This window comes from Aythya fuligula, chromosome 5 (assembly GCF_009819795.1).
Source record: "Aythya fuligula isolate bAytFul2 chromosome 5, bAytFul2.pri, whole genome shotgun sequence".
NCBI lineage: Eukaryota > Metazoa > Chordata > Aves > Anseriformes > Anatidae > Aythya > Aythya fuligula.
The window spans coordinates 44,580,737-44,607,521 of record NC_045563.1 but is presented as its reverse complement, the minus strand read 5'-3'; the positions used below and the strand labels follow the sequence as shown (position 1 = coordinate 44,607,521).

The window sequence follows — 26,785 nt, the reverse complement described above, 5'->3', positions numbered from 1 at the left end:
AAGCTTTGTATCCTGACTCAGACCTACATAACAGGTTTTAAAGGAAAAGTTTCCTGCATGGAGATGCATCAACACCTGTAGCCCTCAGGCTGAGGTTCAGGTGTTGATATTGTACTTAATCCCTTTTTTATTCAGTTCCCCCACAAATGGTAGACATACATTTTTGCTGTCTTTGTGCAATTGGCCTGGCATATTCCAAAATGTAGTGAGAATTTAACCTATTCTGAATTACAGGAAAAAAGCATCCTGCAGCGTATTGGTATTACCTTTTTATGGGACAGCAGTGAACATAAAATAAATTGGACTAATCTTTTGGAGACTTCAGGCCAGGCAGGGTGACAGTAAAGGGAAAATAAACACAACTAATGAGTAAGGAAAAAGAGATTTCTGTTGGCTCTTTTCTTGTGTCAGTGAAGCAAATTTAGCCTGGATTCAAAACTGTACAGCCTGAGCTGTTCAGAGGTAAACAGAGGAAAAGATATGGTGCTTTCATGTGCATCTGTACATGCACAATGACAACAAGCAGGCATCTCTAGAAATGGAATTCCTCATCTTATTTCAAAAAAGCAACACATCTCAGAATGGATGTCATTAAAAGATAAAATCATTATGTTCATTGTTTTGTCATGTCTTAATCACGAATACATACACACACGCACTTGTTTTTTCTAATTTCAGCCTAAGACAAAACTAAAAGTGCCTTACAAGAGAGGCTACTTGTCAGCCAGCATTGCACTGAAGTAGGCTCAGATTCATATTTTAAGTAGGCTAGGCTAATTCAGTATTTAATTTGCAGAAATAAGTTTTAAGCAAATGTTTGCATAAAGTTTTAAATTAACATTAACTTGCTTCTTACACAACTCAGGCATGAGTGTAACATGACTGTGACATCCACAGGTTAGCCCCAGGGTTACAAGAAGGCTGGAATTAGAATGGAGGGCAGGAGCTGGTGATGTGGTCAAGATGAACAGTGAATGGGAGTCAAAAAGCTAGAAGCTGTCAAAAGCCAAACACCTCGATGAGGTGACTGTGTATGGTGGTGTTAGAGGCTCAGCATTAGTTGTTTTATTGCACCTTCAACTGCCATTCTTCCATTGCCTGGACAAGCAGGATGAGGAGGCTAGGTATGACAAAAACAAAGAAGGCATGAAACAGGCTGTGTTTCCTTCACTGATGCTCAGAATAGAGAACATTATGACATTGCATTTTTGTGCTCAGAATGTGAAAATAAACATCACCACAGTAAAAGGAAGGTGGTACACTACAAATGATATCGCATTGCCAGCGGTTGGTGAAACACACAGAAAATCCATCAGAATAGGGGCCAGGCCTTCAGTCTCATTCTGAGGTGTGGAAATGCAGTGCTTTCCTAACAGCAGTAAGGCAATCATTCTCCTAAGGACAGGAATTCACATACTTTCTTTCTCCATTGACTGTATGCAGCAGGCATAATCTAAGCCACTCCGCTGTCTCTAGTAATACGTTGCCCATCTGCAAATCCCATTCCTGACAGACATCTCATACTTGTGATACATAATACACCTGATAGGGATTGCAATAACACTTCAGTGTACATACTGAAGTCCTGTTCTTTTAACACTCATATTCTTACTCATCCTGAATTACTCTTTACCCTGCAAATAATTCTACTAAAATCAATGGATTTCCTGGCAGTATGAAATTATTTTTAGCGTGAGTAAAGGTATTACTACAGTCTATAATACTATTCTCTACTGGGACAATGACCTATTAACTTACATGCAAAGATGAAACTTGGGAAACCTCCTATGTACTGAAACCAAAATTAGGCAACGGTCTACTAGGTCAATTATCCACCGATTAAAGAAAAACCTCATTAGTAGGATTTAATGGCTCCAGAGAACACAATTCAATCAATAATCCACTAATATTGGAGAGTTTTGCACCAGAAAATGCAATGCGATGGCTCCAAGGGGGCATTCATAGACAACCAAACAAATCATATAATCACATGCAGTAGTACAAAGTGGACCTTAATGGAGACAGTACAGTGATTTTTTGTTAATTCTCTTATATTTCTAGTCTGTACTGTACTACTTTTTCTACATGTTATCACTAAAAAAAAATAAAAAAACACCTTAGAAGCCAAGTGAAGACCCTCACTTTTCACTTGCACTGTAAATTAGTGCAACATAATCTTGGCCTGTTTTCAGGAAAAATATTTCATTCTCTTTTTCATTCTCTTTTTCTTTTGTCATCTTTTGCTTTCTTTTCATTCTCCTTTTCCTTTTCCAAGTTGATAGTAATTGAAGAGGAAGTTTCTGGTTTTGCAGTAAATAGATCTCCAAGGCAATAGCAAGAGAATAAGCAGTTGCATTTTCAAGGAGTCATTTGGGTGGGTCAAAAGAAGAAAATCAATTGTATCTTCAATGATAATGACAACAATAAGTGATGAAACTGAGAATGTTCTCTCAAAAGAAGCCAAGTCAGCTATTTTCACTTCCACACAACTGACTCTTCAAGAGACCATTACTGTGAGGGAAAATGTAGCCCAAGGACTTCAGATACCAATGACACAAAAGGCTGGGAAAGGAACTGTAAGCCATTTTGTCACTACAAAATTGCAGGTTTTACTTTGTAGTGGCTGATCTGGAACTGTACATGAGGATATCTTTTGTTTCACTCAGCTTGAGTCAGCCTACTCATTACATGAGAATTAAATGCAAACTATTCCAGTACAGTATGGAAGATAGAGACAAGTATTCCTCAGCCACATTGCCTCCTCATCAGTTCCAGTTAACAAGAACAAAATGACTCAGATAAGCACCCTGATGCATGTTCCGAAGGGCTGAGAAAAACTGGGGTTAAACTTTACTGAGAAAGAAATGAGCCAGTACTTAGTGGGGAGGAACCTCACAGATATTAGCAGTCAACCTTCTGCAGTTGGCTCAACATCTTCAAATCCCTCAAGTCATAAAGATATTCCTGATGATTCCTTGAGTGGAATTTATCTGATCAAATGGAGAACTTGATGACTGAACTAATCATTTAGAAGCAGGTATTCTGAAGTACAGTTTGCCTTCTCTGCAGCCAGACATCTAAAACAGGACAAATTAATTGCATCCCAAAAGTCCTTATTTCTTTCCAATTACTATAAAGGAAGCTCAGACCAGATCTCTACAGTGTAGGTATCTAAAGCTGAACTACTTTATCCTATCTCTACCCTATGGCTGTGCATGTTAGTATACCAGAAATTAGGGGACAGTACATGAGGGAGAAAAAAAAAAAAAAAAAAGACGTAAGAAGGAAAGAACATATGAAGTAGTCGCCTAAAAATAGTCACTAGGCCATTCTCTCCTCCACTGAAGGACTCAATGTATTGCTGTATCTGAGCTCTTCTGAAGTCAGGCTGTTTCTGTTACAACAGTAACCTCTATCCCACATCCCAGTCTTAGTACAGAAGCCCATGACCACTACTGAGTTAGAAATGCAAGCAGATATTTTATGATACCTCTGTGGAAACCTGTGGCATACCAGACATAACCATCCCTGGTGGCTAGATCTTCTGTGTCCCTTTTTTTCCTGCAGCAAATGGCTAACTTTGGGGGGGGAAAGGGTTTTAGACAACCAGATAGCACTTATAATTAATTTTGAGATTTTGATTAATTAAAAACAAAGTAACAGCCTAATAAAAATCAGAATTCACAGATCAAGCTTCACAGTCCAAATAGGATGATGGAATGAAATCTGCTATCTCAGATCAGATATTTTGTCCTCAATGGGAACTGTAAATTGTATTATTGTTGCCTTTAATAGAGAAAGCTTATTGAAACACAAACTGAACTTTCTTTCACTAATAAGCATATTAAATAAAAATTTGAGAAACACTTGAGTATATTAAGTACTGGGTGATTATATATAAAATATTGAGTATTGATATTTGAATATATTAAAACCAAACTCTGAGATATAAAACCACTTCTTGTGTTAGAGCCAAAATACCACATTTTTGGCAAAATAATAAATATATACACATATATACATATGTTGAACTTCTTATTGTAAAGAGGTGGATTCTTAGTTCTTAGTTAAGTGGCCTAAAAAAAATGCTGCTTTGGAATGGTAGGTTATATAAAATTAAGCGTGAATTTGCTTCAAACCTTTTTAAGTGGCATCAAGCTATATTTCACTTTGGAATCCTGTCTGTTTTTCATGAGATTTAATACTTTATGCCTTCTTGTTTGTTGAAATTTAATCCAAACAAAATTTTGGTAAACATTTCTTCATCTGTGAAAAGACTTAAGGCTCTGAAGTCACACTCTTTCTGAGAAATTTATTAAAATTATTACATTTTTATCATGTTAGAGGTATAAAAAGGATTAAATCCTGCTTGACTTCTTTTGGACTTTCTGTTGGAAACTATTTTGCATACTTTTGTTACATGCACATTAAATTTCTGTAACTCTTTGATTGCAGCTCTGCCAGCAACATCATTCCAAAAATTGTAAAGCATCCAAGATGCAGTAGCAAAAGTGATTCCTGGCACCTACAGGAACATTTTTCCAATCTCTGAGTCACCAAACCTTTACTCAAAGTTAATATTTTTCTTTGATTTCAGTATGTCTATAATCCCGTACACTCCCAAACTAACTCTCTTGTGTTTTATTCAAGAGAATTTTGTTTAACTGAATTGCTTTTATGATGTGCAGTGCTGACTTATGCACGCTTTTCAGTTACAATAAAAGGCATCAGAAGAGGTAATGATTAACTGATTGATTACAAATTACCAATGCAATCTACCTTGCTTCACCAGAAAGTTCAGTTGCTTTAGGCAACAAAGAAATAAGAGACGGTGATCAGAAATACTTTTTTTTTTTTTTTTTTTAATGACATTGCATCATCTGGCATGCTCAGCCAAGAAATCAGTGGAAGACGAAAACATTTGCTTCAGAGTGAGTCAAGCCGTCAGAAATAGTCACAAACATCTGATAAGATACTGTTTACAAGGCAAATGAGTATGGCAACAAATACTACTAGCTATGGAATTCAATACATCATTGGCTTTTAGAAATATTAAATGAGAAAGTGTTTCCAACATATTTTGATTCAAATGATTTTGTCTTATTCCAGTAATGAATCCATTGACTTAAGTCCATGGGAACTACAGTGTTGCTGAAAATTGGGCATCTCTATTTTAAAGACCCAAATACAGACTTAGGAGACAGGTATGACAATAGAGCATGCTGTTTCCTGGTTCACATGAAATCAAAAGCTACATGAAATGCAGCTTTATTGTTGCCAAAGAACTTTAGGTCAGAAAACTTCTGCTAAAATCCTGTTATATTTTTTTAACTAAATTTGGAGGCGGGAGAGAAAAGAAAAGGAAATTATAAATCTAGCTAGCAAAAGTCATAGAAGCTTTTCTAGCTCTACATGACTGAGAAAGGATACCAAGATGGACAGGTACTCACAAATCTAAGATTGTTCTTGAGTAGCTGGCCTGTGAGCCAAAGCCATAACAACTACCTTTTGATGCTAATGGGTCATTGATCTATACTGAACACTTGAAATGTAAAGTTTTATTAGAGGTGACAGAAATATATGACTAATTATTTAAGCTTCTTTGTTGTTTTTTGGAGAGTATTTTGCACAGAAAACAGCATGCTTTTTGAAGTCCTGGACACATAAAAGCAAATGTGGCAGAACACACCTACTTACAAGCCAACAAGCACACATATTTCTGGCTACATCTTACTCAAATAATGAAATTTACTAAAACTTCCATGAAAGAATGTGATTTCTTTTTATTATTGTTCCTCATTCTTTCCTGCTCCAAGTCTCTCCTGACCCACAAAATTGCCATACATCATTAGGTTAGGAAACCAGTTGTGCCAATTATTAGTCTCATGACATTAGGTATTTCAGCTGCTAGAATTATGTGTTTACCTGAGAATCCTCTATTCTATTTAAACAGTATGTGTCTAGTTCTGGCCCTTGTACTTTCAGTGGAATGCAAAGAACATAAACTCTGGGACTCAAAAGGCAGAACAGAAATTTAAGAAGACGAATAAATAAAATAAATATATGGTTGTGGTTATGAAGGTCTCATGAATTTACGTCATTCTCTTGATTTTCTTGGTCCAGATTGACCTGTATTTTATGTCGCAGCAAATCAGGAGTAAGACACCCTCACTTTCTCCTTTAGCACTGTGCAACTTGTGTTCACTGTTTCCCACTTTTTGACAGTAGCCGGGGTTAGGCTACATTTGGGAGCTCACTACTTAATGTTGTTGTGGAATGGCCAGCAAGTGTCACTATAGACTGAAGCAAAGTTTGTGCCTCTCCCTTGGAACTAACTATGAAAATATCTGAAGAAAATATCTAATATCTGAAAATATCTAATTTAAAACATAACATTATAGAATGAAAATCAACAGCATTGTTGAGTTTATTTTATTAAAAATGTTTCTGTGTACAATGGCCATGTGTATAATTGGGATGGTGCCATACAATAAATTTCCATTAAGAAACAATGACTCACTTACCACAGTGAAAGCAGTAATAAGGTTAAACTCTTAAGTTAAGTGGAAAGTAAGTCAGACTAAACCCCAGCAGGCTTCCTACTAGTGGCATAGCTAATGTTTTTGAAAATGTTCTAAATGTTCTTTCTCAAATATATGTATTATACATTGCAGTATTGTTAATTATATCCATTTTCTCTTTTATACACTTCCCCAGGAGATCAGTGAAGAATGGAAAACTTACTTATAGTGGATTTCAGATTTAATGAGACAAAGATGGTTTAATATATATGACAAAGTGATGTGCTCTCACCATATTTGATAGATAATTATTTTTTATACTCTAATGACTACCATTTTGAAAATAATTAATGTATTATTTATGTAATTAATAGATAATCAACCAAGTAATGAAATAGTCTGGTTATATCATGGTGGGTGGTACTATCCTGTTTAACATCTCTACAGCTCTTGGCAGGACAGCATGGCATATATAGAGACTAAACTTGAAAGATTTATACATATTCAAAATATGTAAGTAACACTGCTATAGTAGTTTTGTTCATATGTATATCTTCATTTACATATACATGCAAAGGACTTTAAAAACAAGTTTGTCTGAAATCAGATTTTTAAATCTATAGTTATGCCCTTCTATAAATGCCGTAATTTTCCACAGAAATAAGAACTATCCAGCATTTCCTACTGAAAACATGGATTGATTGCTGTAAACTTCTGCAGGTTTATCAACAGTCCTTCACAATCACTAGCATTTAAGTTTGCTCATAGAACAAATAGAATCAGCTTTTTTTTTTTTTTTTTTTTTTTTTGCCTTGTAGCAGAAGGCCAAGAATTGGGAAAAAAAAGACAAAACAATATGGATCTCATAAGAAAATTTAAAATTGCACTCAAAGGGACATGTTCAGGAACCTAGAATAAAAAAAAATACAAAACACAACAACTTCATCTACATTGACACAACACCACAACACTCCCTCCCACTTAATCTTCATGACTGGAAAGCGAAGAGTTAAGTACCGTCTATTTGGGAAGACTGTCAGTTTTCCACAGATGTTTTCCTGAACACTTGTCTAAAAAAAGTATTTGTTTGGAAGTGTTTGCAACCTGCCCTTTGAGGTGAGTATTCAATAAATTGTCCATTGCCTTAAGAGTGCTGTTGCCCTAGACACCCTGATGTACTAGTGGAAGAGAAAAACCTCTTTACCTCTAAAGCTCGACAATTACTTGTGATTCATTTCTTATTCTTTGGTCAAAGATCACTTGCAGAGTAAAGTGACCTGTAATGAGGACTCAGATGAGGGTTTATTTAAAAGTCATAGCTATGAACAGAAGAAAATCACATGGTTCTACCAGGTTTGTTTGCCAACTTAATAGCTCTCTTTCCTAAACTGTCCCACTACTTTTGGGGAATGAAACAAAACATACAATCTCTGCTACATCAGTTGTAAAGCTGAATGATGGCCTTCAGCTGAACGAGCTTAACCATCTGAATATAGCATAATGACTACAATTCTTTTCCCTGCTTTCCATAAAGCTCCAGGTTTAGGCTTAACATGTGGCCTAGACTAACACAAATCTCACAGCGTACCTGTCTTTTTCCACATATCTGTTCACAATAAACTTCAATGTTTTCTCAGGTATGCTAAATTCATATACCTGTAAATGTGATCTCACATGGGCTATTCTTGACTTATATATGTAGAGAAATAGGCTATTAAATTGATGGCCACACAACATGTTAATTAAAATAACTGATGTAGGAAGTGAAATTCAGAGTGAAGCTTCTCATAAATCTCAGCTTTATAGTGAAGTAGAACGAAAGGACTGCTTTTCAACTTTGGTGAAATTAGCCCTTTAAAGATCTCTTCTGCTAAAGTTTAAGGAATAAATATTATTGCAAAGACTTAAAAAAATCAAAATGAATGAACACATTGTACACAAATAAATGTGAAAATATGAATTTATGATTACACATGTACATGCATTGCATTATGCTATGTATAAGATAAATATTTTATCCTACCATAAAAAAGAGTCTCTATGAAAACTACAATTGTTTTTTTTATTACCTTAAAATATTGCAGTTGTTTCTCAGCATTCATTGTTCCTTCATTTTCTTGTCTCAGACAGGAATTGAAGATGAAAAGCTCTGTATCTCTCAGCCACCCTTTCAGCTCTTTGATCCTGACCTCCAGCTGCCTTACCAGGCTGCCGCTTTCAGGCGAGAGCAGGTCACGTGGACCTAACCCACTGTGCCCTACCATTGTGTCTTGGATCTTCTCTCCTAGGGTTTTCTAATGCATCAGATAAAGAAAATATAGATTAGTTTTATGTACCAAAACATATACAGGTTAATGTGCAACAAGAAGCATCTGTTAGATGACCAGAGATATTTTTATTTTTAAATTACTACTAATACCAATCAATTTCATTCTTTGTTTCCTTGTTTCAATCAATTTCATTTTTTGTATCCTTGTTTTTCACTTATGCCCCAGAGCTGTTCTCTCTGGGTCATTGACTTTGCTGGAAGCATGATAAATCAATGTTTATTAAGAGCAACCATGGACCAAGAAGACAAAATGATACATAACTTTGTAAACTAGTTGCTTTACAGAATTTATCAGTTGCTTTAGATACTCATAAACATAAGACATATTAGTTTCTAGTCTGTAAGAACAGAAAATATGACAAACACTGAGTTCACCAAGCTCTTATGCAAGGTACCATCTATGTTTTTAGGGAAACATCACATTACTGAAATATTTCTTGAGATATACACTGTCAGGTCATAGTTTCCAAACTTGCAGCAAACTTGCAGAGCAGTCAGGTCACAAAACATCTGGCTTGCTTTTAAAAGTGGATGAACTCATCCAGACACCAATAAGCTAGAAACTGCAAAGCCTTGATGTTCCTGAACATCAGGCCAATTGCTTAGGCAACTAAATTTGGATATAAGTTCTTCATGTGAAGCATCCACTCTAAAAATAATGGACCACAATACACATTCACCTCTGATCACTAATGAAACTAATTTACTACAGCTTTCCAAAGTAGTAGTTCTAATAAAAAGAACCACTGAATAACATTTTGATAGTGAATGCTGTGATGGTAATGAATATTCTGAAGAGGCTGGAGACAGAAAGTTACCTTTCTTTTCAGTATTTTGAAAGGCAATCCTTTAACATCACAAGGGAGATATGCTGTTGCCTGCTTCTTCTATGCCAAGCAGTATTTTATCTGACCTATAAGAGGCTGACAGTCTGACACTTATAATAAGCACTAGATCTGTGTTACTGATTGTAGAATATTGAATATACACTGACAATCACATCCAATAACCTTTTAAACTGATAATTAGTGGTGGTTAATTGTTGTAACATGAAGACACAGTTTTAGGTGATCCAGTCAGCTGAAAATACATGCTTTAGAAAGTTACTAGAATATAATTTATAATACTGCAGTTAGCTTCCAAAAATAAGCTTTAAACACAAATAAAATTAGATCAACAGACATTAATCTACTATGTGGCATTCTGTAAATAACATCTTTAGGAGATCATAACTGAAAAACACGCTTTCTTGGCAACACCCTTCTATTTTCATCGTGCAAATATTGATAATTTGAAGACCCTCGGTGGAATCCAGCACTAGCTATTGTTTTTATGCTGTAACAAAAGTAGCAGCAGGAGGTGAAATCCATGCCCTTGGAGGGTAGGGTCACAAAAAAGAATTTATTGCCACTTTTTTGTTCTGGAACAGTTTGCAATCATAAATTCTTCATAAACAGAATACTTCAGAGAATGGTCCGTCTTCATAAATATACGACAGAGGACATCAATTTCATTTAATTCACAATTTGTGTCAGCACAGCAGATGCCAATGCCTGCCTTGATAGGGTTGTTTAATATGCAATTGAGACAGAGTAATATTCAGCACAGGGGACAAAATTTCACAGATTAAACTGTACGCACCACTGACATTTCATTCTAATGTATTTCCATTCCACACTGTTCACCTTAGATGAAAGTAATATTAAAAACCATATCCCTCTATTTTACCATTGTTAGAAGTTAAAATCCTTGTCTTTAATTTTTTTCATGCCAATTAAAACGTAATCATGCCAATTAAAACAGTATGCCTACTGCCGTTAGTTTCTGCAAAGATTTTTATTAAATTAAACAAAACTCTATCAAACTCTGCTTATTATTCATGAAGTTACATTTAGCAGGAAAACAGTAATACTTTATTTTTTATTTTTCTGTAAATGCTGAAATTAATGGAAAAACTAAATCGAGAGGTATATTTTGATTTTAACGTACAGAGAAGTGGAGGGCTTCAATTTTTTCTTAAGAAAGAGTTTTTCTAAATTTTTAGAATTATGTCAGGTACTTATCTCATATTTTATATACTACCAGCTAATCAGTACCACTGAATTAATCTGATTAAATACATTGAAAGTCATAAATGTAAGGATTACAACTATAATTAATTTTTTTTTAAATTGTCATAATTAGATGTAAAAGAATAAGTTAGTAAGCCCCATTTTTATTAGTAAATTTATTTATGTTCAAATACTTTGAAAATGCATTTGTTAATGCTACATATTAAACTTAGAAAGTAATTAGCTCACTAGTTAGACAACAAATTTTAATGTTTTCTGACAATTTGCACATTTAGAGAATCAAGTGGTTAGAAACAACTGTGCTGAACTAAAAAAGCCCCACCCTCTGTAAAATGGCTATTGCATTACCAAATAAGCTGAAGTGACACAAGTCAGTATTTAAAATGATGCTGGCAGGTTGCATATATAGCTTATTCGTAATATAGTAGAAATATTTTTAAACTAAGATAATAGCATGCAAAATTATGCAATGTAACTGTATTGCTCATATCACACATCTATAATTAATCATTTAAAGTAATTTATAAATTTATCTTACCCTTGATTTGAAGTGAAGGCAATTAACGAGAGAAGTGGATGGAAAAATATATAGTTTGACCTCTCTCTCTCAGCTGTTTTACAACAACAGGACAATAGTGTCTCCTGCACGGTGCCATCACTGGTCTCTGGGTAACAGAATCTCTATATTGCTTTTTTTGCCAGATTCTTGTATCTCACTCTTTGGCTGAGACCCAGCCCATCATAGCGTGAAATGAATTACATGAAACTTTTTTGGCTTTTGTCAAAAGTGAGCTGAATACAGCAGCATGAAACATATCCTGGCTGTATTTTTAGCTTCAGGTATTCAGATTTGTGTGGAATCTGCATATTTGTTTTTGAGCCATCAGTGTGACCTGAAATACGCAGTGACAACCCCACTTTTCATCTTAAGGGTACAGTAAATAGTTAAACAGTAGATGTCTCTAACATGTACCTTCAGAATAAATTCTATTAACATTCACTCAAGCATGACAGTCAGTGTATATCAGATATACTGCATTATAGTTGACTTGGTGCATACCCGTAATACATGGCATATTTTACTTACATTTTTTATGTATTAAAGAACTAAAATTATTAAAGTCAGACAGGAGACAAGCAAGGAATAAAAAAAATCAACAGAAGAGGAAAATAGTACGGAGTTTTTATAATAGCATGAGTAGCTTGTTTGAAATGTACGTGGTGAATTGAAAGAGAGAGATATTTGTGCCTCAAATTAGAAATCAGACAGACAGCGCACTTCAACACACAAAAATGTACACATAACCCACAAACAGTAATAAAAATGCAAATACCCCGAGCAGTTCCCATTTTTCATTAATTGAATCCACTTTTTCAAGGAGATCATTTGGTAGTAAAACACCACTTTTCTTCAGAGCTTCAACCTTACTGAGCAGTTCCATCTTTTTCGGGTGCCTGATTGACATTTCTACATTGTATCTCTAAAATGAAAAGAAATACATAACATTAGCTACTGTGAAGAGTCTTCTCTCTAAAAATTAAACTTTAATTCTATGTGTCCAGTTATAACCGCACTCACTATGCCATTCCTTTATTTATTATTTAAGCACACAACCTTCTCATTACATATCTGAAGAGACTTAGGTACCAACCACGTTGTCTTCTGGGTGACGTAAAAATGCAGGCAGTTAGCAATTGATTACATCTGGTGATGTTCACTCACTATATTCACTTGTGCATTCACTAACACTCACTGGTCTGAACCTTGCTCTGCCTCTGTATCATTCAGGGGAGCTGGTATCTTATTTTACAAAGACGCAACTTCAGCAAGTAGCACTGAGACTCTCCACTGGAAAAAGACCAAGGAATTAATTTCAGAATTAGGCTTCCTGTAAAGTTTATTTCTTCTCCCTCTCATTCAGGATTTTGTCTCACACACAGGCCCTAAAAATTGCGGCACATGCCAATGTGAGAGCTTCACCTTAGAAAAAACATTAGACCTAACTCCCCTGCAATAGAATAGCAGTAGCTATATTTGTAATGTATCAACCAAGAGTGAAATGGCACACAAACAACTGAAACGCTCACACAGTCCAATACTCTTCAACCTGTGACTACCCTGTATTTCCTGCACTGGTATTTATTATTTAAAAAATGAAAAAGAATGAAGAAAACAGGACTAAAACCTGAAACTTCTTTTTAAATTACCGGAATATTCTCAATATTTTAGCTGTACATATATATTCTATAAAAACATATTCTAATGTAGAGACACTTGCAAAAAAAATCTCTTTAAAACCTTTATTCTCTGAAAATCTGAATTAAGTATTAAATCTGATAGTAACTACAGTGATTAATCATGTTGTAGTAGCTGGCATGGTACCTCAAAAAATAAAATTTAAACACAGGCATACACTTCTATACATTCAGTAAGTCAAGCTCTCTCCATTACGTGTAAACCTCTCATAGAAACAGGACTTCTGATACAGTCAAAAATGTACCTTCTATTGGAAGTAGAGTTCAGCATACATTCTTACAAAGGTGTTTACGAGACATATGTAAATTTTGCAGAGCTATTAGCAAATTGCATCCTAAACACAAAGCTTTCTTTGCTTTATGTTCAGCCAAGAAAGCTGCTACAGCAGTTCATACTGCAAATGCTAGTAACTGGGCTAAGAACAAAAAATTAAACTTGTGTAAGAAATGTTTAAAACATGGGTGCTTTTGCCAGATCCAAGAACATGCTGTGTAGGAAAACAAAGCAAAAATACAATTGGAGACAGCTTAAAGAAAATAATAAAGGTGTGAAATCACTGTTTCAGCTAACAGGTCCTCAGCATTTCCATGCATATGTTTGCATATTGTTAGTTTCATATTTTAATCTTTCATTTACACAACACATGCACATCATTTGTATTATGTAAACTTCAGCAAATATTAGTCATTTGTGGATCATAGAGCAAATGTTTTAAATGAGGTGATTTAAACCATTTCTCATTATTAATGAACACTGATCAGGTGTCTGCGTATCCAAAATTACATGAATATGCATAGTAAAAAAAAAAACCAAGGAATTGTTTATAAAGAACTTGTCTTTTGATACAGGGAGTATTATGGCTACGGTTTCAGAAATGTACGATACCAGATATTGACCAGATTTGGCACCAGGGAACTGAATTCTCCAAGAGGTAACAGCATTTTATTGGACTGAAATGTTCAACAAGTACACTTCTCAATCCATATTTTTGCGTTTTCAACTAGAATGGTTACTGGAGGTGATTACAATCTCCTTTATATAATCTGATTTCTATTTAAAGATGATATAGCTGAAAAGGATTTGCATAATTATTTCCATAAGTACATGTAATATCAAGGGGAATCCAGAGTCCAATTTGCTAGGCACTGAAATCCAGTTCGTGCTACTCCCTTTCTTTTGTGAAGTGAATTAATAGACTGAGGGAGTCCTCTAGCTGTGTGACACTGGTGCAGGCATAGCTGGTTAATGGCTGTTATACAGCACCTGTTAGGGGCTGCTGCGGAGTGGACTGAGGTTGGTTAAGTTTCTGGGCAGTGTATGACCAACGAAGAAATAAAATACGGTGCATGTTTCATGATTACAATGTTCTTGTTAACACAGAAACATTAGATGTTTCATCTAATTTTGGACTAGATAAAATAATGCAATGCAGCATAATCCAAATAGTGTGACAGATGTTATAAAATGTTATTACATTAAAAAATAAATAAGCTAGACTTTATGTATACTCTCTGTCTTTGTCACCATGTAACCTACTGTATAAACAAGCATGATGAAAGTGCTGATTGATAGAAAATGCATTATACTGTAACTGTAAAAGATGAAAGTATTCAGTTCATTATTAGATGTATTGGTATGTGACTGAGAGTCAGTATTGTTTCATTTCTGGATATTTAATATGCAGTGTGTATTTTAAGTTAAGGGAAGGGCTTAATGTACAGAAGGTGCAGTTTAAGAACTGATAGCACTAGATGCTATTGCTAATGCTATTTTTTAATCCATTAAACACCTACACTCTAAGCAGTTGCATGGAAAAATTAGCTACCAGCTCTATCAGCGCTGCACAACCCTAGTCTAGTAGGACTACTTAATCCTGCGGTGAGAAGATAATTTAATCTTCAGATTCATTCTTTCCTCAGCTTTAAGTGAGCAAAGGCAGCTCCATTGTGACAGGCTGTGGATGCTATGATATAGATTACCATTTAATAGGCAAAAATGAGATTAAGAAAGTTAAAGTACCATTTTTTATATATATTTTTTGCAACAACCACAATAGTCAATAAATTAGTAATATTTAATTTCCCACAACACCTGTCATATCACAAAAACTGGGGGGGGGGGGGGGGGGGGGGGAATGGAAAAAGTGCAAAATATTTACAGCATGATTAGCTGGGTGCATGCATGGCTGCCTTTGTGTTCCTGAAGCCACTCAAAAGAAATTCAAAACACTGTTATGTAAGTTAAAGAATTTGTGCTTTTTATTCCCTCTGACTCAATATGATCAATAGTTCTCAAAAGAAAAATAGTGGACTTCAGCAAAAAGCAGTAACATTTATGCATGAATAAGTTTGGCAAAAATATTTAAACCATAAGAAGTTAAATTTCAAATCAAAGCAAGTTAAAACTCTATTTCCCCTGATAAAAATATTCTGAGAAACCTAGGCATGCTTGATTGAGACACATTTTTTGACACTTTAACTAAACTATGCCTTTTCTTTTTTAAAAAAAAAAAATATAGAAAACATTTTTTGTGTGAAAAATCACACCCGAAAATTCTGCCCAAATGGAGACTGGAACAATGCCTTGTAACAGTGTTAATTGTCACCATGGAAACCAGAAGAATAAGCCATTTTGAAACTGGTATAGAAGGCACACATTGAGCAACTCAAGCATTTTTCAGCCTCCCTCAGTGTTAAGGAACAAGATGCCTAGTCACTGAGAGGTCAGAGAAAGAAATCATCATGAAAGGTTCGTAGATGTGCACTGTCTGGTAAACAATAAAAAAAATCTGTACACAGTTAACAACTCTGTAAGACTACGCACTGCATCTTTCAGAAAGAGAAACACCACAAAAAGATGATCAGGACTAGGGTGCAGATTCCACCCCTCAAGCAAAACTTTAGGGCAATATTATGTGAACCTTGCCCCTAAAGCTCCCTGGGAATTCTGTTGTTGTAATAAAACTTCAGAAGAGGAAAGGAAAAAAAAAAAAAAAAAAAAAAAAAAAGCCTGCATGATGGAATTCAAAATAATGCTCTAAAAGCACACAGAGAGATTAAGACATCCATTGTAAGACTTTTGTATGGTGCTTCTGTTGGTTATAGTGAAAAGAGACCAGACATACTGAACACACAGTGGAGCTATGGCTACGAAGTACAGAAGAATTAAGCCAGTGAACTTTCTCCATTATTGGAATAAGGGTGTGCTATTTGTAGATGTTCTGTGTCCCATCATTCACATACTAGAATAATGTCTTCAGTCAAATGGCATCATATGATAGACAACTGAGATCAGGACAGAGTGACTTGCCATTTTATTTTTACTGAGATTATATCTTTAAATTTTAAAAACTTGCCATTTGCAATGATTAAACTGCTGCACACAAATACATGCACACGCATGTTCAGGGTTTATATGCCACACATATTCAGTGGTGGCACACATTCTCAATATATACTACATGCATAAATTTGAGTACTGAATCCTTTGTAAGCAAATTCACCAAATATGTAACAAAATAGATATACACAAACATATAGCAACACACATATAGCAATATTTGTCCATCATCTCTTCACACACATTCTCACTTTGCTTTCTGGATAATGTTTGCACTCTTCATGCTAGTCTTCATGGTGGCCCCTTAGGAAGCCCATGCCTAATGCCATTCAGTGATGAACAAAGAGTCTTTTTATTCCAAAGTCCAGGGTCCAAAGCTCAGCTGTATACAAGCAAAGTGAAGGAATCTGCTAGAGGCCAGCCTCCCCTTCACAATAGCTCTTAATGCTTCTACCTTTTTGGTACTACCAGTGTGAAACATTTTAGAAACCATCCAGAAGCTTGGTTATATTTTTTATGCTGTCAATAGTACTAGAACCTCTGGACAACATTCAGGATCTTGGCTGAGTGATCTGTCTAGATAAATAGCAGTCGCTGTTTCTTGCAAACTTCATGTATTTCACTATTAGCAATTTATGGCAAATAATTGCACAGGGAAATTATAAAGACTCCTACAATTGTCCTTGTAAATTAATAATAGGCTTTCTTGATTGGGATAAATTTGCTGCTGAGCCTTTGGAAAAATTAAAAAGTGCAATGTCATTTAAAATTGCCAGAACTCACACAGCAAATTACATCTGAGGTTAAGAATCAGTTTTTCCTCTTCTAGTTTATTCCATTTGCATGATCTGGAAATCATATTACATTGGCTATGTATTGTTAATTGGACATAGATTGCATTATCTTTAATATAAATCAAACTACAAATATTAAAATGAATTGCAAATTCTCTAATAGAAGATCATAAAACAATCTTTTTTAAGTATCTCCCATTAATAATTTAATTCCAATTATATCACTCAGAAAACTCAAGACGGAGAGCGCCAACTTATTTCCATTTCCTTTCCCCCCTACAAATATGCACAGTAGTAAAATATGTATTTGTGTGAGTGAGCATGTGCGTATGTGTGCATGCCTGTAAAACAAAACAAATCTTAGCACTTTTGTCTTAAACCCCAACAGACACCTTGCTTTTTTTTTGTTTCAGAAAGTAACAAATGTGGATTACACTTCTGCTGCACATTCCTTTCCCTGGCAGCTGAAGAAATAAACACACTGAAAGAAATATTAAGTAACTTCATGAACTAAATTTTGCCTACATTAAAAAATTATGCAGTCAATACCCATTGTTCTGTATTTTTCTTAAGGAAGGTGATCCCAACCCTTTAAATTTTACTATAAATGTAATATCTTTTTGAAGACTTTGTATGCCCTTTAATGAATTTATATTAAATATTTAATACTGTTTAGGGCATATCCACTACTACCAAAAACAGTTATATTCCCAGCAGTCCCACTGTTTCAGGCAGAGGGCTTGATTGATCCTCCTAGCCTGAATTGAGTAGAATGAAAAGAAGCAGTTGGAAAATAGCTGCAATCATTTAATGCAGATGACCTCTGACAGGCTCACAGCTCTTCTATCTGAACAGAAATTTGCATGGGGTCTCTGTGCAGAGGAACAATGTAACCTAAATGGTAGACAATCTTTATTCTAATGAAGTGGGTGTCAAGGTCAATGTAAAACTGCAATGATAAATGGTGCACCACTAGGCAAGAGAAGTTGCATAGGCATTGTAGTGCTTTCACATTAATTGAAGGCTGAAATGCACTGAGTGAAAGCACAAGACTCTCTTTTCACCATAATGTGTTAATGCACAAATGTTTAAATGTTTTATTCAAGCCTCTAGCCTGTTGGCTCAAATCTTATTGCAAACAAAAATACAATAGTTGGCCAATAACCAGAAAAATAGAACTTTTTATTAGCTTGCCTTATTTCTTGAATCCCTAACAACTTCCACAATCTACTCAGAGTACCAAAGAATAACAAGTCTCCAGACACCTAATGTAATTCCCATGATCCTTTTTCTATTTAGGATATCTGTCTTTAATTAGTTCCAAACAAGCAGCCCTTTAGACAACTCTTCATTAGATACCATTCCCAATGAACTAGCTGCAAGAAGAAAAGTCATGCTTCAATATTATTATTTCCTAGATTCCAAGTTTTCTTTTAGTATATAGTTAACATCTCCAGGTGCCTTTTGTTCGCAGTAAGAATTAGACCAGTAAAACTGGGTTTTGTAATGCAAAGAGTTGTGTGCCTGGAGTGGGGACTAAACTACAATCTGTTATTGTGGCTTTGTCAAAACTGCAATACAACTATAATTATAGTACTTCATCAGTCGATCAAGCAATTTGTAGAAGGCAGTACATTTTGTCTTATAAAAATGAGGAGGACAGTAAGCTGCTTTTTAAAATCCTGAGCTGCTTAAGCTTGTTAAGGGTATATTGTTTGCTAATACACTCATTAGCAGCCAAGCATTTTAACTTCATCAATTAAACGGGAAATGGTGTTGCACCAGTAGTTTCACAAAACGCTAAAATATAGATAGCGGTTTGCAGCTAAGAATTTTAGAAATTTTCTTTTTCACCTGCAAGCTGCATTAGACACTCTGAACTGTTTTTTGTGCACTGACACATACATGGGGGGTTGGGGGTAGGGGTGTCTGTGCATGAATGTAGGTGGTGAAAACCCTGCATCTAGTTGTGAAGCTAATTATATATATACACACATACACCCACTTCAAATTTCCCAGGTCCCATAAGGATTGCTGTTAAAGCACAGAGTCATTTCTTGACACTGATGAACATTTACTCCTCGGAGTAATCCCTGGGATGACAGAAGTTTATTCCTGTGAACAGCTAGCAGCTCCCCTGTACCACAATATGGATGGTAAATTTTGAATATTTATCAGCCTTTATAGTTTTAGGCTCTTCTGTTCAAACTGATGCTAACAATACGATTACAGTTATTAGACAAGGAGCTATAGCTTGTTGCTAATTAAGAGAAGCTGCAGTACTTTCAGTTTGTGGAGGGCTGTGAGTGGCACGTAGCGCACAACGCCATTTCCATGTTACAGCTCGGCTGCGCAAGGGAATTTTCCATACGGAAATCAGTCTTCAGGATATTGCAATTCAGAGAATAAACTCCAGTGGAAAAAAAAAAAAAAAAAAAAAAAAAAAAAAAAAAAAAGTATAGTGTAAAGAAAAAAAAAACACGTTACTGATGAAACTGTTTAAAAAACTGTACAGCTTCATCTGTGTGTGATTTGTCAGGTCTGAAGCTTTGACGTGCCCAAGGGGCAGACCCCAGCGGGGAGTAGGCTGCAGAGCTAAATAGCTGTGAAAGAAGTCTTAATGTAGGATGGAATTCAAACTAACCTTGACATGACCTCAGGAAAAATATGCAAAAAGTAAAATGAATGCACTCTGCAAGATACATCCTAATTTCGTGGCCAAGCTGGTTAGTTTCGCAAACAGAACTGGGGCTTTAAAAGCAAAATAAAATACAAGAAAAAGGGGAAACTTCGGAATTCAGAGTAAAAACTTGAGCTGGCATGGTGTTACTGTGGAGGCATATGAACCATTTGGAAACAATCCAAATAAAAACCAACACTGAACAATATTGTTGTCAGCCTGTCTATTCAGGAAAATTGTTTTTTTAGGTTGAATATAAATGACACAAAGCCAAGATTACATCATTGCATTACAAAGTCTGTTGTGGCTTTTAGCCGAACAAGCCCCATGGATCTACTGGCTGATGGCAGTAATTCAGTAAGAAGTTTTAAGGGCTTCTCTCTTTTTTTTTTTTTTTTTTTCCCTCTAGCTTCGTTACTCTAAATGTAGAGAAATTTTGTTTAAATGCTTATTATTTATTTATTTATTTTAATCCACATCCTTGAGTTAGTTCTGCAAGCTTTCTACTTGATACCAACAATAAAAAATTGAGTGGGGATATTAAGTCTTGATTTGGCTTTATTATGCATTTTGCCCGTCTTGCTCAGTGCTCAGTTAAGCAGGAAGACATCCACCCTAATACAGCAGCCAAGAACTGGCTAATTCACTAGATATATGGAAATTTTAATTGAGTGTCAACTTGTGTTGAAATTCAATCCCATTACCTTCAGAATGCAATTTTGTAGTAATACCAGTTATTTACAACACTATTAACCAGTTTTTAAATATAATTAAATTGCTAAGAACATATAGCCAAAATACAGCAGTTTGCATTTGTATAGCAAGGATGATCAAATATCAGGTGCATGAGATCCCACTAGAACTGTGGCCCATCTAGAAAGCAAGAAAAACCCTGGCAGATGATAAAAAACCACGGTCCCACAACAGAGGTTGCAGTACAGTTCAGGTAAGGCCACAGACTTTGTGTATTTCATGTCATAACAATCTATTGATCCTGTAAACTATTATTTTACTGGGATGTTTGGCTGATATACTAAGGAATTTCTGAGATTGATCCTGCGTTGCTTGCAAGAATGCTGTTAGAGTTTTTACTAATATGAGGTTTATTTCACACCTTGCACCGGAGGTGTGACTTTCGGAACAGACTAATGCAGATGCAATCTATGGACATGCTTTAAATATCAAATTCGGATTTAGTTTAATTTACATTTATTTAGTTGCCTGAAGAATTACTGATGTAAAATAAATAAAAAAAAAATGTGTTCTTTATGAATTAACAACTACTATATCTTTCAATTACTGCACACATGTAATTAATGACAGAAAAGCAGAGAGTAAAAGGTGTTCCAAAATCCTGGAGTAGGCAGTAGTTAGCCTGTTACTGGTCAGAAAAGGCATTCGATGGTAGGGAAACTGTATGACCTGGAAGCAAAATGGTGGAGATGTAAGTCTCCCTGGCTGGAAATTCTGAAATGCTGATCCTGCATGTACCACATCTAACACAGCTACTTTTTTACATTTACATTTTTACAAAATAAAATACAACAATGTAAGTTTATGGAGACTTTTTGAAGAAGATAATCAAAGAAACTAATTTATAGCCTGAAGTTCTCATCTTTTCCTCCCTTCTGCTAAGCTGTGCCTACTTCTTCGATATGCATGAAACACAGAGTTAGAACTCATCTACACAAAGATTTAATTCCAAATGCACCGACTATTGTCAGGCTGTGTGTTACAGGCATCGTTTTATTTTGAAATGGATGTTCCTGTGCATTTATCTTTCACAGACTGGCTCTTCTGAAGTCCTTACTCCATTGTTACTCAGCCAGAATGCTAATGGCGGTCAGTAATAGCCTCCCGTGAGTGAAGCCTGACTGAAAATCGACAAATAAATTATCCTCTCTTCTAGCAGTACCTACTGGGATATGTTTGAGGCTAGAATATAACTGGATCCTTCTTCTTACCTATTTTCCGTACTGTTTCATGGGAGAAGAAATTGTCAACTGCAAAAAGAACCAAATCAAAATCTAAACTGACAATAGACAGAACTCAAAGTCTCTACCAAAGGACAGGAGAATCCACCAAGGAGCTCTGAGGTCCGGATGACTCCAGTATCCCACCACTTAGGGCACACTGGCTTTAGTAACCCATGGTTCTAGACCTTGTGAACTGTGAGAAAAGAAAATCATCTCTTTCCTGTGGCAACGATAGCCCTGCAACCTCTGCAGGCTGGTGAACAAACTTGTGTCAGTGTCTAGCTGGCTCAGTCTCTAACCTCAGAATAAGTGGCCTGAGTACTCATCACCTGTAGAGTCTAGCATAACATCATGATCTTTGCAGTACTTGAACTTTTTTCTACACAACAGAACATACACCTGTTCAAGGGCCCAAGTAAGCCTCTGACCAAAAAGGTACAATCTGGTGCTGACACCAGATTTCTCAATTTGTCCCAAAGTTATAATGATAGAATGTCATTCTTATTTTAAACACATATCCTGTACTCTATTAAGTAAAGTGAAAGCTAATAGTTTTTATAATTCGCTATTTGATTTGTTCCTTATAATTTCCCTTGAGTTATGTCAAAGTTGGCACACTCAGCAGGTCCACTAGGAGTGCTGAACCATCTCTACTGACTACCTAAAACACTGGCAATCATTGTAATTTCTTTTATAGCAATGCCATTACAATGTACTACATCAAAACTATTGTTAAAACATGTTAAAAAGTTATATGGTTAGTCATGTTTTATCATCTCCCGACAGACGTATACTGAACTCTTCAAGAGACATAGCAGCTAAAATCTGTTCACTTTCATAAATAGAAATAAATGTTATTAAAACAAAGGCAGAAAGTAAGCATCCCAATTCCATTACCCGTGTTAGCAGTGAACAAATCTTATTTCATAGTGAATTTTAAAAAATTATAATCTTTCCTTTTTAATACTATTCTGAGAAAAACATAGTACTTTTAAAGTAAAAGAAAAAATACTCTCAAGTTGAAAAGTTATTTTTAAGATCAACTACAAACTGCTTTCAAGAGCAAATTTATAATGGAAATGCTGACACAGCCTAAACTATGGCTGTGTGAATGCTGTAGAAACAGCTATTTCAGAAAACATTTTTAGCATTAGAAGAAGACCGACTTTGTTTAAACCTGAACTTATTTTTTACAATAGCAAGTAATGTTAACAGCATGCTGAAAATGTTAAGGCTAAGTGTACAGTGTCAAAATAGATTGAATCTCTCTGAAAACTGGAAATTCAAGCTTTTTAAACATAATCCAGATGTTTGGCTTTTAATCACATTTCAAGAAAGAGGAAACTTATGCGATACAAAATTCATACATGCATATTTCATTAGTGCCTTTCCTATCACTGAATTAAAAATTTCTAACATATGTTTTCCTCAAACAGATAATGTTTTAAATTAGAAGAGTTGGCAAGAAGTTGTACACCTCACAAATGTCATTGAATTATTTTAACATGGAAGAAAATATTTCATTTTTTACAGTATTAACAGCTTTGATAGTAAACGCTACAGCAGCGGTCATTTTTTCCCGTATTAGTAGTAAGTCCCTGAAACAAACTAAGCATATAAAGATGGCTGAACGACGAGAACTAACAACTAGCATTCTTCAGAATAGCATTCTGATAACACCCCGATGGGCCTGTAAGTATTTAACACAGATGCCTTCTCTCTTCCTTGCCAGTGATCAACACAGCAAAATGCTATGCCCAAGCAGCTTTCTCAGTAAAAGCCAGACTACCTTGAAGGTGGAAAAACTTATTCCAAGATGTAATTCCATTTTACAACACTTTCTAACACCACCAGCTTCACTGCATAATATTAAAGGGATTATACTGGCGTGACAATTGTTTCTAAAAACTAACACACATGACAAGTTATGATTTTTTTTAACCTCCAGAGACTTAGTGAATTAGGCTCTGAATCCATTTCTAAAAATGGACTTTCAGAACATAAATTATTTAAAATATTAAAATATTGTTAAAACAGGCAAAACCAAACCAATAAAAATTGTGAGGAGCTATCACACATATAATGGGAAAATAAAAGGGAAAAAGAAACACTGCTTCTTTCCACCTGCCCTGGCATTGGGCTTGTTCTTTAAAAGCCTCACCACCCAAGGGGTCTGCAAAATGCTATCGTGAAACACCAGGAAGAGAAGCATGCACTCTGTTACTCTGTGATGGAATGGAGTAAGATGCTTTTGACCGTTACTACGAACAGCAATTCTGTCCAGAAATGTTGGAAACTAAATAATCTGGTACATGCTAAAAGTCAGTCTTCTCTGTATCTCGAACAGCTGCTGTGCCTAGGAGAGATGCTTGGCCTCTTTCAGAACAGCCATCAGCAAGGCTATGGCTAATGCAGCATTTTACAGGCACAATCAAGCTTGCCATTCCTGTGCTCCAATTAGTTGGGGACTCACAACAGCCCTGTGGAAAAATATAATTCTCAATTTCAAATGAGAAATTGAGGCACAGATGGATGACGTGTCCAGTGTCGGAGATCACTGATGTGAGTACAAGTCTTTCGAGATCTGCACAAGCATTCTCTGCTACAGAACACGTTGTCTAGCATAGCCAAACATAAAACTACTTAACGGTGTTTGTTTCATACTACACTGGAAAAAAAAATGTATTATACTACTTATGGTACATTTTAGTCACTGTAGAAAATACCTCAGATCTAAACTTGGTAAATCTTTATTTCTGTAAGACATTTAGGAATTAATAGCTACCTTTAAAAAAATACATAAGCGTAGTGACACTGAACTCATTTTGTCTACTGCACAACTAGTGAGACAGAAACAAAAGAAGCTTTTCCTCTGCTTCTATTTGCCTGATTTCAGGTGTCTGTTTTCAAGGTTTTATGCTGCTGCTAAATGTGAACTCTGTTATTTGCTGGCATGATGAAAGCTGAAAGCTTCTTCTCATTTCTAATGGCATTCTGCCAAAATATTCTCTGCAAAAAACTTGGGCTGATTCACAGATCTGAAGTTCAAGAAATTGTCATAATCTAACATCACCACTTGTATAAAATGTGCCATACTCTTCCCTTCCTTATATTAAACTCTCAATGTTCTGGGTTTAAGCAAAACTTTTGGTATTGCATCCAACCCTGATTTAAAGTTGCAAATGATGGAAAATTCATAGTATTGCTTGATAAAATGAAAAATCATTGGCTTCTTTAGCTGCTAAAAGCTGTGTGGCTTGTTTCTAGTTTGAATTTGTTTAAGTTTAACTTCCTTCTGTTTTATCTTCTTATACCTTTGCCAATAGTTTGAATGCCTGTGAAAGCATGACGTTAGTATAAGAATGAAATATGAAAACAGATGACTTGCACTGATCTTGAATTTCATGTTTCTGGGATTACTACATACAGAACCAAAACAGAGAGAAGCAGAAGAATTTTTACAGAGGCTGGTGAAGACAAATACACATACTTTGGACAATCTTAAGGCTTGATTCTTCCTAATACTGTCAGAAAGCCCATTTTCCATAACTTGACCCCAATATAAATAAAAAACAATGGGTTTGGATTTAACTTGTGTTTACAGACAATATTGCCTGTAGTCACATTTTGGCTTTTACTTGTTAGGCTCTCCTGGTTCAGCTTTTTTTTTTTTTTTTCCTGTTTCTACAAGATTTTTTTTCTGCTTCTTTTCATGCTAGAAAGAAGTATGGGGAATAGGAGAAAATAACCATAGCAGCAAATAAGCAAGTGACTTGGACAATATCAGTAAGATTTGCATCCACAAGAAGAGTGTTTTCTAGTACATACCTGAACTAGATTCACGCCAGAAATTTTAAAGTTGAATGCAAAATCATCTTGACAGACTCGGGAATCTGCACCTTTCTGTTTAGCATTGTGCAATAAGCTACTCTGAAACCAGCATACAGTTAAAGGCCTGAATATTAATAGAACCTTTCAGCAATTAAACAAACAAATAAACAAATAAATTAAAACAAACAGTTCTATAAAAATACTGCAATGAAACTGTAGAAGTGGATTTAAGAAAAAAAAAAAAAGAACAACAAAAAACACCTTCAACGTTGACTTATGCTGCTTCAATGAAACACTAATTTCATGCCCTAAGCAGTCTGATAAACTGGTGGTTATCGATATTCAAACACATAAAATGCTTTCAATGTCAGTAGGTTTAGATATTGGCAAATTATTCCTGCACTAATGTCTCAATTCTATGTTTAAAAAAAAATAAAATGAAAAAGACATGTCTTGATAATATATGCATATATCCGAGAAGGAATTTTTCAAAGGACTGCAGCAACAGGAAATACACAAAACCAGTCCTGAAATAATATGAAGCAAATTCAGGATATTTTGAATCTACTTCAGCTGTAGAGAACACTAGGGTAGCCTTACAAACTTTTCTTTTTCTGGCATTCTCTCAAGACATTCTGGTGCTGCTTTTGTGGTCAACTTATCCTGGTAACCATGCATGCCATAATAGCTGTGTGGCAGTTCAAATCCAAATTCGAAAGGTCTGTGCCCATTAAGACAAGCTATACGCTTAAAATAATGTGTACCAATGCCTTCAAATTTAACCGTTCTCTGCCTAGTCAATAAACATTTGCTGTACTATGCTGCATCTATAGGGAATTTAGTAATTCCAAATGAAGATAGAAAATTGAAGGAAGAAGAATGAGAAAAGGCTGAGGGGAAGAGAACAAGACCCCATCATTCATGCTGCGATATTCAGATTTATTTTTTATTTTTTAAGAAAGATGTTCTGTTGAGAATATCAGGAA

The 26,785-nt window shown here is 35.3% G+C and overlaps 1 protein-coding gene across 3 annotated transcripts in view; it reads right to left on the bottom strand.

Moving 5' to 3' along the window:
- AKAP6 (A-kinase anchoring protein 6) overlaps nt 1-26,785 on the bottom strand; it is a 269,691-nt gene that overhangs the window by 38,044 nt on the left and 204,862 nt on the right. For all 3 annotated transcript variants that reach the window (XM_032187818.1, XM_032187820.1, XM_032187819.1), the window contains exons 10-11: nt 12,257-12,403; nt 8,591-8,815 (exon numbers count right to left, since the gene is read on the bottom strand). In XM_032187818.1, coding sequence (XP_032043709.1) covers nt 8,591-8,815; nt 12,257-12,403 — 372 coding nt within the window. The remainder of the gene's footprint in view (nt 1-8,590; nt 8,816-12,256; nt 12,404-26,785) is intronic.